The 17,117-nt window shown below is 42.0% G+C and overlaps 1 protein-coding gene across 1 annotated transcript in view; it reads right to left on the bottom strand.

Annotated features, from left to right (window-relative positions):
- Positions 1-17,117, bottom strand: part of LOC140496165 (uncharacterized) — a 549,133-nt gene that overhangs the window by 74,457 nt on the left and 457,559 nt on the right. Inside the window, exon 5 of the mRNA XM_072595683.1 lies at positions 2,126-2,272. Coding sequence (XP_072451784.1) covers positions 2,126-2,272 — 147 coding nt within the window. The remainder of the gene's footprint in view (positions 1-2,125; positions 2,273-17,117) is intronic.

Raw genomic sequence — 17,117 nt, forward strand, 5'->3', positions numbered from 1 at the left:
TAATAAAATAATTGATAAAGGGTAGTGAATTAATGTAGTATACTTGCATTTTCAGAAGGTATTTGACATAGTGTCCCACAGGCAGTTGGTTAGTAAATCTAAAGCACATGTGTTTGATAATGTGTTAACATGGATTCATGTTTGGCAAAAGGCAGTAAATACAGTTGTGATAAACAGAACTTTCTCCCATTGGCAAGTGACTAGGGGAGTACTTCAAGGATCAGCACTTGGGCCCCAGCTGTTCACTATATACATTAATGATTTGGAAGTGGGAACAAAAACTATTATTTCCTAATTTGCAGGTGACACAAAGCCAAGTAGAACGTGTAATGTGAGAAGGATGTAAAGCAGCTTCAGGAGCATTTGGACAGGCTTAGTGAATGGGCAAGAACATGGCAGATGGAGTATAATGTGGAAAAATGTGAGGCTATCCATCTTAGTAGGAGGTACAGATGTGCAAAGTATTTCTTAAATGGTAGAAAATTGGAAATTGTAGATGCACAAAAGGAACTAGGTGACCTTGCCCTTGAGTCACTTAAAGCTAACATCAAATACAGCAAGCTATTAGTAAGGCTCGTGGAATGCTAGCCTTTATCACAAGAGGATTTGAGTACATGAATAGTGAAGTTTTGCTTCAATTGTATAGAAGCTATTTTAAACCACATTTGGAATACTGCATGCAGTTTGGTCTTCTTACCTCAGGAAGGATATTATTGCCATGGAGGGAGTACCACAGAGGCTTGTTTGAAGGATGGCAGTCCTGTCATATGAAGTGAAATTGCACAGACTAGGCCTGTACTGTACAGAGGTTTGAAGAATGAGAGGTGATCTTATATTTAAAGAGATAAGCAGGACAGAAGCAAATAAGATTTTCCACTGATTAGGGAATCTAGAACTAGGACACAATGGAAAAATCAGAGGGATGTCATTTAAAACAGAGATGAGAAGAAGTCCTCTTCCTCAGAGTGTTGTGAATCTTTGGACTTTTCTACCACAGAGGATTGTGGAACTCAGTGTTTGAGTATGTTTGAAGTAGAGATAGATAGATTTCTGAATATCAATGGCATTAAGGGTTATAGGGACAGTGTGGATAAAAGGCACTGAAGTGCTCAATCAGTCATGGTCTTATTAAATGGTTAAGCAAAGTTCAATGGGCGGAATGGCCTACTCCTGTTCCTATATTCTACCTCTACCTCCTACAATCCCAATTTGAGTTCATATTTTAAAGTGTCTATTTACCATGCTCTGGAATCCATCTCTAAACCTTGCTGCCTCTCCAGTTTTAAACCCATCTCTTCGATCATATTTGCAGTCAGTCCCTTCTAATATTTCTTTCCTCGCTTCAAAACCCATTGTGCTTTGCTGAAGCAAAACCTTACTTTGTAAATGTGTTAACTGCTGTTTAGCTGCAGCTTTTATGAAGTGTATTTCAGAAAGTTCTCAGTTCTTTAAACTGAACTTTCAGTTGTCTGTATTGTAGTCTAGATGTATGTCACCAATTGCTTTTGGCCTTCTTAGTGAATAGTGGCAACTCTCCACGGTGTAATGTACTACTGAGGAAGGGTGAGGAGATGAAAGTTCTCTATTTCTTCTAAAATTAGTGTGTTACCAGTGAATAGAGACACAGGTCTCCAGGTCAAAATCTCTGTCAATTTCTGACTCCACAACACTTTTTGGAAATTGTAGTGCTTACAGTACAGGGACAGTCTATTTGGCCCGACAGACTGCTGCAGGTATTTAGATTCCACACAAGCCTCCTCTGATCTAACTTCACCTCACCCTCTCAACATGATGAAATGAGAAAGGTAATTATTATCTCCGTAAATGCAGAAGATACAAGATTAAGATTTTGCTAAACCTTGAGTTTGCTTCAGATTGTGCAATACTCTTGTGTGAGTGAACATTAGAGAAAAGAATGTTGTTTTAACAATACATTCTACAATTCTGAAATACACAAATATTGTCAAGGTCTGGAGGTGAGTTTTGAAGAAAAGGTCAGCTGTTATGCTCTCAATGCAAAGTGTACTAGCTGTTTTACAAAATCCTTGAAAGGATTGTGCTTTAAGATTTCAATGAGTAAAGGCATGTAACTTGTACATTGAGGGAAACAAAGATCTCTATTTACCTGCACTATTTGTTTCAGTGCCTTGGATTGTTCTATCATTCTCTGCTTTTCTTGTAAACGAAGCACCTGCTGGCTGGAAGGAGACTGCTGGTCTGATGCAAATCCATTCTTCTGTCTCTGAAGAACAGTCGGACTGTGATCAGTGGCCTGCAAAAGATCAAAACCCAATGAAAATGTACACTCCCAATTGATTCTGAAAGGTGTTTTCCTTTATTCATTTACAAGATGAGGGTGTCACTTTGTTACCCATGAACAACATTTATTGCCCATCCCTAATAGCCCAGAAGGCAGTTCAGAGTCAACTACATTACTGTGGGTCTGGAGTCAGATGTAGGCCAGACCAGGTAAGGATGGCAGTTTCCTTCCCTAAAGGACATTAGTGAACCAGATGGGTTTTTCCAACAATCAACAATGGATTCATAGACATCATTAGGCTCTTAATTCCAGGTTTTTATTGAATTCAGATTCCATCATTTGCCATGCTGAGATTTAAACTTGGGTCCCCAGAACATTCCCTGGGTCTCTAGATTAACACCCCAGTGATAACACCACTAGGCCATTGCCTCTCCTTGAGCATTAATTGACATGTATAACAAGTATGCCGGAAACGTCGATTCTCCTGTTCCTTGGATGCTGCCTGACCTGCTGCACTTTTCCAGCAACACATTTTCAGCTCTGATCTCCAGCATCTGCAGTCCTCACTTTCTCCTCCATGTATAACAAGTACATAAGTAAGTGCCAACAATAGCAGTCGAAAATGTAATGGGGTAGGCATGAGAATAACATTCAAAACAATGTGCAAAATAGAATGTAAAAGCTATTCACCCATTAGAAATGACTATTCTCCGTCCAACTGCATTTGAGACCAGATTTCCAACAAATGGGTAAATGCTTAGAAGGCTTCTTCCAGAAATGGGAATTAATTATATGCATTGTTACTTTTAAATCTGAGATTGATAGGTCGTTGTTAACTAATAATATTAGCAGATATAGTTCAAAGAAAGATATATGGGGAAATGCAGATGGTCAATAATAGTTTCATTAAATGCTGGTGGTACAGGTTCAAGGGGCTACATGGCCTATTCCTGGTTCCTTTGTTACTTCTGTTTCTAGAAATAGTGGCATAAAATAAATTGAGAAAGAAAAAAAATCTTATTTATATGATAGAGTGACAATTTTATGTGGAAGATACACAGCCTTATAACATTTAGGCCAATCATACCATGCTAAGAAGAACAGAAAAATAAATCTCTGCAACATAAATTGTCAAATTCTACTTTGATGAAATGGCATTCCAGTACTTTTGTTTATCCTTTGAGATTTAATTTCATGACTTAATTATTCTGTAAAAGCTGTCACAGAACTATCCTTTCACATGATGTTCACATTACTTGTCAAATAATTCCTTTCTTTGTTACTGGTTACCCCTCTGTAGCTTTTCTGAACTTTTGTTCCCTATCTTTTTCCTCCTTTTCTTTCTGTTAAATGGTATGGAATGGAGTCATACATTGTATATGTTATTTTGTGAGACATATGCTAAAGCATTTTCTTCATTATTAAACAGGCAAATATTAGATTAGATTACTTACAGTGTGAAAACAGGCCCTTCGGCCCAACAAGTCCACACCGCCCCACCGAAGCGCAACCCACCCATACCCCTACATCTACCCCTTACCTAACACTACGGGCAATTTAGCATGGCCAATTCACCTGACCTGCACATGTTTGGAGTGTGGGAGGAAACCGGAGCAAACCCATGCAGACACGGGGAGAATGTGCAAACTCCACACAGAGAGTCGCCTGAGGCGGGAATTGAACCCGGGTCTCTGGCGCTGTGAGGCAGCAGTGCTAACCACTGTGCCACCATGCCACCCAAATATGAAAATGGTTGGTCTCAAAGGTCTATGTAAATAAGAAATTTTAACATCAGATGCAATTTTAATAAACTGGTTTCTCAGATTCAATCACAGAATTGACTAGTTTGTATTATGTTTTCAGATTTACAATGTTATTAGAAAACTTAGAAATTAAAATTAGGGTTTCAACAGAGATGTGTTATTCAGTATTTTTCCCCACCCTGTCCTCCCCTTTAATTGTCATAACTCCTCTAATATGTACAATGGAGAACAAGGAGACCCACATTTTGGGTTAGTAGTGTGAAACACAGAATAAAAAGTTAGGAGAATCATTCTAAAAGAATAAAAAGTTAGGAGAATCTCACAAATGGCAGAAGTAAACTGATGCTAAACCAATAATACTTAAGTGGCAATTTGATGAATAATACTCAAGGTGTGACAAAAAAAAGTAGTAAAGCAGGTGACATGGTGGCTACGAGTGGCACAGTGGTAAAGTTGAGTGACACGGTGGCTCAGTGGCTAGCACTGCTGCCTCACAGTGTCAAGGACCCAGGTTCAATTCTAGCCTTGGGTGACTATCTGTGTTGAGTTTGAATGTTCTCCCCATGTCTGTGTGGGTTCCCAATGGGTGCTCCAGTTTTCTTCCACAGTCCAACAGGTTCGGTGTATGGCCTTGATAAATTGCCTCATAGTGTCCAGGGATATGCAGGCTATGTGGATTAGTCATTATTAATGTGGGATTATAGTTCTGGGTGGGATGCTCAGAGTGCTAGTGCAGGCTCGATAGGCTGACTGACCTTTATCTATACAGAGGAGATTCTATTATTGCATAACTCCCACATGTGTTTGTGTTTGCACAGATATGATGTTGGTGATTCTTTGGGATGGCAGGATAGTTGTATAAGGAGAGATTAAGTTGACAAGAGTTTGGATTAATGAAAGGGAATCTCATTGGAACATATAAAATTCTGTAATTCTGTTAAGATTGGATACAGCAATGATGTTTCCATTGAACAGTGGGTGCAGTACAAGGAGTCATAATCTCAAGATATGCTGTAGGCCATTTTGGACTGGGATCAGGAGAAATATCTTCATTCAGAGGGTGGGAAGCTCTAGAATTCTCTACTACAGAAAGCTCGGCACGGTGGCTCGGTGGGCGGCATGGTGGCACAGTGGTTAGCACTGCTGCCTCACAGCGCCAGAGACCCACGTTCAATTCCCACCTCAGGCGACTGACTGTGTGGAGTTTGCACATTCTCCCCGTGTCTGCGTGGGTTTCCTCCGGGTGCTCCGGTTTCCTCCCAAAATCCAAAAAAAGTGCAGGTTAGGCGAATTGGCCATGCCAAATTGCCCGTAGTGTTAGGTGAAGGGGTAAATGTAGGGGAATGGGTCTGGGTGGGTTACGCTTTGGCGGGTCGGTGTGGACTTGTTGGGCCAAAGGGCTTGTTTCCACACTGTAAGTAATCTAATCTAATCTACAGAAGCAAAGCCATTGAATTTGCTGAAGAAAGAAATAGATACATTTCTAGGAGCTAAAGACGTCAGGAAGTATAGAGAAAGAGTGGATGTATGGCATTGAGATAGAGGTTTAGCCATGGTCATGTTGAATGATAGAATGGACTAGATGTGCTGAATGGCCTAAATCAGTTCCTCTCCTTAATCTCTATGTGAATGTCCTGAATGTTACAGTTACTCTATAATGCTTGTATATTTTTAAAGCTAGACAGTACACATTCATAGCACAGATATGTCTTTTTGCATAACAAATCTGAAATGCAGTTGTTTTTGTCCAAGCTTCTCTAAATTGGTATGTGATGACTTTGGAGACAAGTCCTTAAGCTTCCCAGAATAGACCACTTCCTATTGAATTTCTGGCATATTAATTAGGGATTAGTTTAATTTTTGACTTGATGGTTATAAAGCATTCTTATATTACAAAGGAAAGCTAAAAGAAAATCTTTTAACTGGGTAGCTGTAAATTGGGAACATTAGTTTTAAGTCCCTATATATGAAACTCTGTCTCCATTGTGATTCCATTTCTGCAAGTGTCATAGGAAAATAGCATCATAAAATTCAATTAAAATGTTGGCAGACAGTATGTTTTGCTACACTGGTATGCTTTGTAATTTAATTTGTAATTCATTTCTGCTGATATGTGCATAAAACTAGACAAGTGACTGTTTTTCTAAATTAACCTTTCCTTGTACTCACCTGAGGGATCTTACAATGTCTGATTTACAAGCATCTACTGGATTTGATGCTGTTACTGTTGCCTCTTCTGTATTGTAAGATTCTATGATTCTTTGATAAGAGGGCAGCATCAGTTATCGGAGACTCCATTTTCCTCAACCCCTTTGCTTCATCTTCCAGAAGGAAAAGACTAAATTCTACAAACTGGTTACAGGAAATGCAATATGTATTAGAAAGTAAAAATCTGGGAGTGATTTAATGTGGTCGTGCTCCAAGTCCAGTGAGAAATGAGTTAATACACGATTATAGTCAAAATGATAGTTGTCCCTACCTTAGCAGACTTCCCAATGGAGAGGCAAACAAAGTGTATATGTGATTGTGTGTGTGTGTGCATGAGGCCATGTGTTTGTGCATGTGTGTGCGAGTGTGAGACTGATAACGTGTGAGAGAGAGTGCAAGTGTGAATCTGTTATAGAAGTAATCACTAACCTCCCCAAGAAAGATGAGGCAGGCAAGCCTCCACCAGGATGAATATGGGCCTCACTTATGATATCCCAGCCTGTCAAATGACTTAACTGTGGGAGAATGGCTCCTAGAGAGGTGGAAGGCTTGAGGCAAATGGGTTGTGCATACGTACCACCATGCACACGTAAAGAATATATGTGTATACATGCACGCACATACACCATTAGTTTAGCAGGCCCCAGGCAAGAAGCCATCTCAGTCCCAACTCATGAGACAAGTGGATTCCAAAAAGTGACACCAGCAGAAAAAATGCATTCACCTTTCCCAATGACACGTGCTGACCCAGTAACCACCACTAAACTCCAGAAAGACACCAGTAAAGAAGGAGAACATCCATAGACATGATCCTGGTATAAGCTTTACAGACAGTAACTTAGGTCTGAATTCTCCCACAATTTGGCTTTGTCAGTTTTGGAGGTCCCTCTCCATGAACTTGAGTGAGCTTTCTCACACAGGTTCATGCTGCTCACCTCCCTCTATATGTCTCTCGCCTTCGCGGTGCTGCTCTCATGTGGTAGCAGTGTCCACAGCTGCCAGAGACTTCCTAATTTCCCTCTGCCCATGTTTAAGTCCCAGCTGTGCACCAGGTCAAACACGACAAGCCAGGAAGAGCAGTTCACAGTTTTTTTTTAGATTAGATGACTTACAGTGTGGAAACAGGCCCTTCAGCCCAACAAGTCCACACCGCCCCGCCGAAGCGTAACCCACCCATACCCCTACATTTACCCCTTACCTAACACTACGGGCAATTTAGCATGGCCAATTCACCTAACCTGCACATCTTTGGACTGAGGGAGGAAACCGGAGCACCCGGAGAAAACCCACGCAGACACGGGGAGAATGTGCAAACTCCACACAGTCAGTCACCTGAGGCGGGAATTGAACCCAGGTCTCTGGCGCTGTGAGGCAGCAGTGCTAACCACTGTGCTACCGTGCCGCCCAAGTTATAGTGTGTGAAGAATTAACCTGGAGATGGCCAACAGAGGCATATTGATAACAATCTTACTGACACGGACTTGCAGGATCTGGTTGGTACTGCAGTGGGGAGGGGTGCAGTCCTCTTGTCTCAGGACTACCAGAGGAGACTATGGCATCAGACCCTGCTCAATTGGTCTGACATTATCCCATTTCCCACCGGGTCAGTATAGTGTCCCCATTCTGGAGGAATGCCAACAATGCACCAAGAGGTTTAATGACCTCATGTGCTCCACGAAGGTATGTATTTTCTCTCTGCTGCTATACACTCTGCTCCTGTACCCCACTCTCAGCAAGGTTAACAGGGGTCTACCACTCCCCTTGTTGCATGTAGCATCTTCCCTGGATCACTGTCATCCACCCAATTCACCTAGAGAGGACATCACCTCACCTCCTCCTCCTCCATCTCTGAGGAAGACGACTCAGATTCATCAGAGGAAGCAGCAGCAAGGCTGCCTCCCAGGGCATCCACAAACCCAAGTCTGGCACCACAGCAGGTACCTTAGCAAGATTAGACTTGGGAGAACAAGCTGGTGAGCATGTCACAAGCACATAGAGTCATAGAGTCATAGAGATGTACAGCACGGAAACAGACCCTTTGGTCCAACCCGTCCATGCCGACCAGATATCCCAATCCAATCTAGTCCCACCTGCCAGCAGCCGGCCCATATCTCTCCAAACCTTTCCTATTCATATACCCATCCAAATGCCTCTTAAATGTTGCGATTGTACCAGCCTCCATCACATCCTCTGGCAGCTCATTCCATACATGTACCACCCTCTGCATGAAAATGTTGCCCCTTAGGTCTCTTTTATATATTTCCCCTCTCACCCTAAACCTATGCCCTCTAGTTCTGGACTCCCCGACCCCAGGGACATCTTTGCAGCTACCTGAGGAAGGACTGCCAGTATCCAGGCACCTCCTCAAACCCAGGCAGGAGATTACCACATAGTGTCAGACATTCAATCATTTCGCTAAAATGCAAAACAGACACAAGAGCAGCAAGCGAAAAGTTTGTTTGAGACACCCAAAAAACAAGATCTAAAATTGGAAGAGGGCACCAGCACTATCTGTACCATACTGGAACCAGCGTTCATGTAGCTATTGGTTCTGGGTTCCAGATGCTTGTGTTCCTCATTGATTTGTTTGACCACACATAGTGCATTGGCCATAGGAATACCAAGCTCTGACTCTAGATTCATTGGTTATGGTTCTAAGGAGCCTAAGTGGGAGTATTAAAATCAAAGTAGTAAGATGACCAATCAGTCATTACAGCAGACATGAAAGATATTTAACTGCTGTCATCCGACATTGGGACAAAGGAAGATATTGAAATGCTTTTACATGTACCTTTGACATAATGAATCTGTTGTAACCTGCACAAGCTGTGCAGCACAAATTCAGTCGGAGACTGTATGATTGGAAAAATGAGACTTTCTTACCCCATCCAGGACTTTCAGTTCACCTAGTTGGTTAGAACATGCATTTCACATGCAGAATTCTGAAATGATAGATGTCTTTAATCTCGACTCTGTGATGCTCTAGTTAATGTAATTGTGTCTTGTGAGGCCTTACATCACTCATACGTAGAGTCCACTATCCCAGAGAAAAGAACATTTACTCTGTCCATGCCAGGTGCGGTAACAGCCCTTTTTCATTGCATATTTACAATTTGGATGAGGATCGAAGGCAACACAGGTCACACTTCAAAGGGTGGGTCACAGGCTCAGCCTCTCAATCTAGGTGACATCCCAAGAACCTTCATGTTCTTTTCTGTTTTACCATCCCTGTCAATCCTGCCAGGTGTGAGCTGCACTACTTTCCCAACCAACCCCTTGACTTAACTCTTCGCCTCCCCACTTTACTCCCAAAGCCTGAGGCCTACAGCTTCGTTATGCCCCAACACCATGGCAACTCTCCAACAGGCAAAGCCAAGATGTCGTGAGAATCCATGCAAGTACGTGAGCACTAAGAAAACATGCTAAGAGCCCTGAGGTGCAAGGATGGGTGCCTGACCCTGAAGACAAAGCAGCCTAGTGGCAGCATTATAATGAAAGGTGTTGCAGCATTGAAATGGTGGACTGTATTGGAAGGGAGTCAGAGATGCGCCATGATGAAGTAGTGATGGTGCCAGCCTCCATAAATGGAGGGTATAAGCAGCTGCTGCCAATGGACCTTGCCTTGAATGGTTGTGGAATGCTGGCCAAGACGGAGGCCCAGAAAAGACACCAGAGAGTTGTTGCTGCACAGATTTTCATCTCAGGGAGGTGACCAGTTTCTCTCTGGTGCCTGGGAAGGTAGTAGCTTGCGTATAAATGTGGCAAGATTAGGTAATAATGCGATATCAATGCCATTTGTGTCAATGCCTACAAGCAGTGCTCTCACTGCTCATTAGTGAGGTTCTCAATTTTCCATTGAAGCCTCATGTACAAAATTGGACTTTTTAATCTACACATTAAGAATCTTACTTTTCCAGTCTCGTCATATGTTCCCAACTATCATTCCCCATTGCCCATGTCATTGAAGGGCTGGGAAAATTCTGCAGTTTGTGCTCAGTATCTTTCAAGATCAGTATGTTCAATTGAAAATTTCAAAACTGAAATTGATAAATTTTGACAAAGATATTAAGGGATATGGCACCTAGATGAGTAAATAGAGTTGAGGTGCAGGCTAGCCATGATCTCATTGAATGGTTTGGATCAGTTCAGGAGAATGGATTGCCGGTTGCACTTACGTCCTTTAATATGTGGTAGTATTGAATTGTGCCATTAATATGATAGATTACTTCTCTAAATTAACTGTATTGCAACAATCAGTGAGGCTTGATTGTGGTTAGGCTACAACAGCTTTCTGAAAGATATACTCTAGCCCCATGAAATCAACTAGTTCCTGTTTAATTTATGAAAACTTGCCTTTTAAAGAAACTAAAAATAAAACTAAAAATATATATAAAAAAACTTTTCAGATTTCCCTGGTCAGATATTATTCCAGCTGATTCAATTCTCATGTGGTCTTGTTGATTTAATATTAGTTATTTTTTTATTCCAAAAGATCTTTCGAAGTAATAATGCTAGGAAAGGTTGATAGTCTGAATGTTCTTGAACGAAGTCACACATTGAGCTATAAGGCACATTTGAGACCATTCTGACAAAAGATCATTTATCATTACTGTCAACAAAGGCATTTTTGTCATATGGTTCAAATAAACTATCAGTGTGTTATTGGTATCCATTGATACTCTTGTCAATTTTCAGGACATCTTCACAATACAGTTGTCAAGCTGGAGTACACTGCAACAATTAGGCATTCATAAATGATGGATGTATTTTTATTCTGGAGTTCAGCTGAAGATGAGCACAAAGCCAGGTGCTGAGGCCCCAGTTTTAAGTTTCCAACATATCCTAAACCAGTAGGTAGAGTGGATGTCTGGAGTACACGTGGGAAACCCTAAAGTAAGTGCAGCATTTCTGAAATTGTTTTTGTTAATGCAACCATTCTATTATCATTTAACTCCCCAAGGACTGTGAAGTGGACACAGGTAACACAATCTCAATTCCAAGAGAGAAAATGCAATTGTGCAATTTGAAGGAGCTGACTTTCCAAAATCTGGAACCGTCAGAATGGAATCTTAAGGGAAAAGGCTGCATTCTATTTCAGTAACACTCTGTCCTGGATATGCTTCAAGGGTTACTGAGGAATGGGCCAGACTTATTCCAATTGACCACAGAAAAGGAAACAACCTGCTACTGAGAGATAAAAAGGAATGGAAGAGGTTGTGGAGACAGAGGACAGTATGAGCATCTTGGTGCCACTGTCCTTGATTCAATGCAGAAAGTAGCTTAATTATCCACACAGATCAGAAAAGATGAGCATCTTTTGGTGTTCAGCTGCAACTAGTTTTTAACTTGTCCCACTCCTCGATCTCATCAAGACTACTCTATCTTGTCGCTCCTCACCACCACATGCAAGTATAAGCACCCTCCTTTGTACTTCCTCACTTTCCCATCTTTCTACCAACCATTCAATCTCATTCTTATACAGTCCATCTCATCATCAAATCTGCACCAAATAGTTTCTGTGCATCAGATGAATACATTCCATTGCTTTAATCGAAAGGTCTCTTCTTTCCTTCCTTACAAAGACAGCACCCAGTACAAGGGCAAGGGGAGAACAAACATGCATCACAACCAAGGACAGTTGATAGATTAGATCTTAGGTAAATGGTAAAACAGTGAACAAGAGGGAAAGATTCACCAATCTGTCCAATATTAGTAGGAGTGACTGCACCGTAATTACAGAGATCAAGTTCTAACTACGCTTCACTGTCCGTCATGTTCCAGCATTGTATAACAGTACTATGGCTTTATGAGATGTATTTTGTCCTGTTTGTTTTTGAAGAGAGGTTTTAAGACAGAGGCATTGAACTGTCCATTTGAATCCAATAAAGTAAATAGCTTGTGAAGCATGATTGTTTTGAAAGTTGGAGCAACTAAAGCAGCCTGAACTGGTAGGGTCAACTCCCACAGAGTCAGGATTTTTCGTTTGAGTTGTTCAGTAGCAGTTGCTGGGGCCTCGAAGCTGGGTTTAGAAGCTGCTCTGCTCTGCTACATCTTCCTCTGCTACTCTCTCTCTCACCCTCAGCATTTTCTCTTGATTTTTTTTTCCCTCTTGGACTGGAGATTTGCATGTGGGATTTGCATGTGTTTGCATGCATCTATTTGACTGAATTTGCCAAGGGTGTGTTTATAGGATGCTACTATATTGGAACTGTTTTCATTTAGTAGTTAAATAATCTATTATTTTGTTAAGTTTTCTGAAAGAGTTAAGTGATTCCAATTTCTTCTTTCTTTTGTTGTATTTTAACCATAGTGCATGAGTAAAGTGTGTTGTATAGAACATAGAACAGGACAGCACAGTACAGGCACTTCGGCCCTCAATGTGGTGCCAGACTATTATCCTACTCTAAGGTCAGACTAACCTACATACCCTTCATTGTACTAACTTCCCTGTGCCTATCCAAGGGTTGCTTAAATGTTCCTAATGTATCTGACTCTACTACCACCTCTGGCAGTGCATTCCACGCACCCACCACTCTCTGAGTAAAGAACCAACATCTGACATTTTCCCTAAACCCTCCTGCAATTACCTTCAAATTATGGCCCCTCATGATAGACATTTCCACCATGGGAAAAAGTCTCTGTCTACCCATTCTATCTATGCCTTTCATGAGCACCGTGGCTCAGTGGTTAGCTCTGCTGCCTCACAGTATCAGGGACCTGGGATCGATTCTGGCCTTGGGCAACTGTCTGTGTGGAGTTTGCACATTCTCCCCATGTCTGCATGGGTTTCCTCTGGGTGCTTCGGTTTCCTCCCACAATCCAAAGATGTGCAAATCAGATGAATTGGCCATGCTAAATTGCCCAGTGTTAGGTGTGTTAGTCAGGGATAAATGTAAAGTCGGGGAATGGGTCTGAGTGGGTTATTCTTCGGAGGGTCAGTGTGGACTTGTTGGGCAGAAGGGCCTGTTTCCATACTGTAGGGAATCTAATCTCTAATCTACCTCTATAAAACCGCCGCTGGTGCTTCTTCGCTCAAATGCGAAAAGCCCTAGCTCCCTCAATCTTTCTTCATAAGACAAGCCCTCCAGTGCAGCCAGCATCCTGGTAAATCTCCTCACCCTCTCTAAAGCTTCCACATCTTTCCTATAATGAGGTGGCCAGAACTGAACACAAGATTCCAAGAGTGGTCTAACCAGGGCTCGATAGAGCTGCAGCGTAACCTCGCGGCTCTTAAACTCAATCCCCTGATGATGAAAGCCAACACACCATAGGCCTTCTTTACAACCCTACCAACCTGGGTGGCAACTTTGAGAGATTATGGACTTGGACCCCAAGATCCCTCTGTTCTTCCACACTGCCAAGAATCCTGCCTTTAAATTCTGCATTTAAATTTGACCTTCCAAAGTGAATAACTTCACACTTTTCCAGGTTGAACTCCATCTGCCACTTATCAGCCCAGTTCTGCATCCTGTCAATGTCTCGTCGCAACCTACATCAGCCCTCTACACTATCCATGGCTTCACCAACCTTCATGTCATTGGCAAACCTATTGACCCACTTTCCACTTCTCTCATCCAAGTCACTTATAAAAATCATAAAGAACAGAGGTCCCAGAACCCTGTGGAACCGAGCTCCAGGCTGAATACTTACCATCTACCACCACCCTCTGTCTTCTATGGCCAGCCAATTCTGTATCCAAACAGAAACGTTTCCCTGTATCTCATGCCTCCTTACCTTCTGAATGAGCATACCATGGGGAACCTTATCAGATGCCTTGCTAAAATCCATGTACACTACATCCACTGCTCTACCTTCATCAACATGTTTTGTCACATCCTCAAATAGTTCAAGAAGGTTTGTGAGGCATGACCTTCCCCCCACAAAGCTATGCCATCATTAATCAAACACATCTCAGAATCCTTTCCAATACTTTGCCCACTGCAGAGGTCAGATTGACTGGTCTGTAATTGCCAGGATTATCCCTACTCACTTTCTTGAACAAGGGAATAACATTTTCCAATCCTTCAATCATCTGATATTACTGCAGTGGACAGTGAGGATGCAAAGATCATTGTTAAAGGCGCACAATCTCTTCCCTCATTTCATGTAGAAACCTTGGGTATATCCCATCTGGCCCAGGGATTTATCTATCCTTATGATTTTCAAAATTTCCATCACATCTTCCTTCCTAATATCAACCTGTCAGAGCATATCAGAATGGTTCACGTTGTTTTCACAAACGACAAGGTCCTTCTTAGGAATGAATACTGAAGCAAAGTATTTATTAAGGACCTCCCCTACCACCTCCAACTGCAGACGCAAGTTCCCTGCACTATTTCTGATTGGCCCTACCCTCACTCTGGCCATCCTTTTGGTCCTCACATAAGTGTAGAACACCTTAATCCTAACCACTAAAGCTTTTTCATACCCCTTTCTGGCTCTCCTAAGTCCATTCTTCAGTTCCTTCCTGGCTACCTTGTGACCCTCTAAAGACCTGTTGGATCCCTGCCTCCTCAATCTTAAGTCAGCTTCCTTCTTCCTCTTGACGAGTTGTTTCACATCCCTTGTCACCCACAGTTCCTTCACCCTACCATCCCATTCTTGCTTCAGTGGGACATACCTGTCCAGAACCATCAGCAGATACTTCCTAAACAACCTCCACATTTCTGTTGTGCATTTTCCTCAGAACATCTGTTCTCAATTTAGGAACCCCAGTTCCTGCCTAATAGCATTGTAATTCCCTCTCCCACAACTAAATATTTTCTCATACTGTCTGCTTCTCTCCCTCTCCATGTATATAGTAAAAGTCATAGAGTTGTGATCACTACCACCAAAATGCTCTCCCACCGAGAGATCTGACACCTGATCTGGTTCATTGCCATGCACTAAATTCATATGGCCTCCCCACTAGTCAGCCTATCTACATACTGTGTCAGGAACCATTCCTGGACACACCTGACAAAAACTGCTTCTCTCGAACTAATTGAACTAAGTATATTCCAATCAATAGTGGGGAAGTTAAAGTCACCCATGACAACAATCCTGTTACTTCTACGTCTTTCCAAAATCTGCCTCCAAGTCTGCTCCTTTATGTCTCTGTTGCTACTGGGGACCCTGTAGAAAACTCCCAATAAGGTGCCTGCTCCTTTCCTGTTTCTGACTTCCACCCATACTAACTCTGCAGGGAAACCCTCTTTGATGATCTTCCTTTCTGCAGCTGGCCTGCTGTGTTTTTCCAGCACCACATTTTTCAATTCTCACCTTCTCCAGGGCAATTAAGGATAAGCAATAAATGCAGACTTAGCCAATAACACCCAATTTGCATAAATTAATAAAAAAACAAATTAAGGAGTTCTCCTTATGCACAGTGTGGTTGATATTGCAGACCACTGACATCTTGGCTTCATTCACAAGGAGAGTGTGCAGCACCATAAACCTCACATGTCTACAGGTGTCTTCAATATCACTAAGTAGATTCTCAATGTCAACATGTCTGCCACTTTATATAAGTTAACGAATAGATTAATGCTATTGCATTGCAACCACTAAACAGTACCAAGTATTCCATTCTTACCCATACAAAGACAGCTTATTTTCTCTATACAAAACTGTCTTGTTAAATTCCGTTGTGCTGTCCAGGCCACTTTCACCTGCACCAAGTAAATCTCAAAGACCGCTTTGCAACTGCCCCAATCTCAACCTTCCTTTCATCTCCAAGGTCCTTCAATTTGCGATTGGCTTCCAAATTTGCACCAGCTTTCCCAGAAGTGATTGCTGGGCCCCTTGCTGAGATATTTTAATCATTGATATACACAGGTGAGGTGTTGGGAAACTGGAAAGCAGTGGACCCAGCATCGATCCTTGTGGCACACCACTTGTCACAGGTCTCCAGACATGTAAATCCTGTCCCTCAGGATTCCCTCCAACAACTTGCTCACCACCGATGTCAGGCTCACTGATTTATAATTCCCTCGCTTTTCTTTACCACTTTTCTTAAATAGTGACGCCACGTCACCCAACCTCCAGTCTTCCGGCACTTCACCTCTGAGTATAAACAATGCAAATATCTTAGCAAGGGCCCAGCAATCATTCCCCTAGCTTCCCACAGAGATCTAGGGTACACCTGATCAGGTCCTGGGGATTTATCCACTTTTATGCATTTCAAGACATCTAGCAACTCCTTCTCTGTAATATAGACATTTTTCCCCACAATCTATATCTTCCATGACCTTCTCCACAGTAAACTCTGATACAAAATATTCATTTAGTATCGCCACATCTCCTGCAGCTCCACACAAAGGCTGCCTTGCTGTCTTTGGGGGCCCCTATTCTCTCCCTGGGTACCCTTTTGTCCTTAATGTATTTATAAAAACCCTTTGGATTCTTCTTAACCCTATTTGCTAAAGTTATTTCATGTCCCCTTTTTGCATTCCTGATTTTCTTCTGAAGTACTTTTTCTGCCTTTAAACTCTTCTAAGGATTCACTCAAACTCTCCTGTCTATACCTGTCATAATCTTCCTTCTTTTTCTTAACCAAACCCTAAATATCTTTAGTCATCCAGCATTCCCTGTACCTACCAGCCTTTCCTTTCACCCTAACAAGAATATACTGTCTCTGGACTCTCGTTATCTCATTTCTGAAGGCTTCCCCATTTTCCAGCTGTCCCTTTAACTGCAACCTTCTGCCCCCAATCAGCTTTTGAAAGTTCTTGCCAAATACCGTCTAAATTAACCTTCCTCCAATTTAGAACTTCAACGTTTATATCCGGGCTATCCTTTCCATCACTATTTTATAGCTAACAGAATTATCATCGCTGGCCCCAAATTGACACCTCAGCACCTGCCCTGCCTTATTTCCCAAAAGTAGGTCAACTTTTGCACCTTCT

This window comes from Chiloscyllium punctatum, chromosome 26 (assembly GCF_047496795.1).
Source record: "Chiloscyllium punctatum isolate Juve2018m chromosome 26, sChiPun1.3, whole genome shotgun sequence".
In the NCBI taxonomy this organism is placed as follows: Eukaryota; Metazoa; Chordata; class Chondrichthyes; order Orectolobiformes; family Hemiscylliidae; genus Chiloscyllium; species Chiloscyllium punctatum.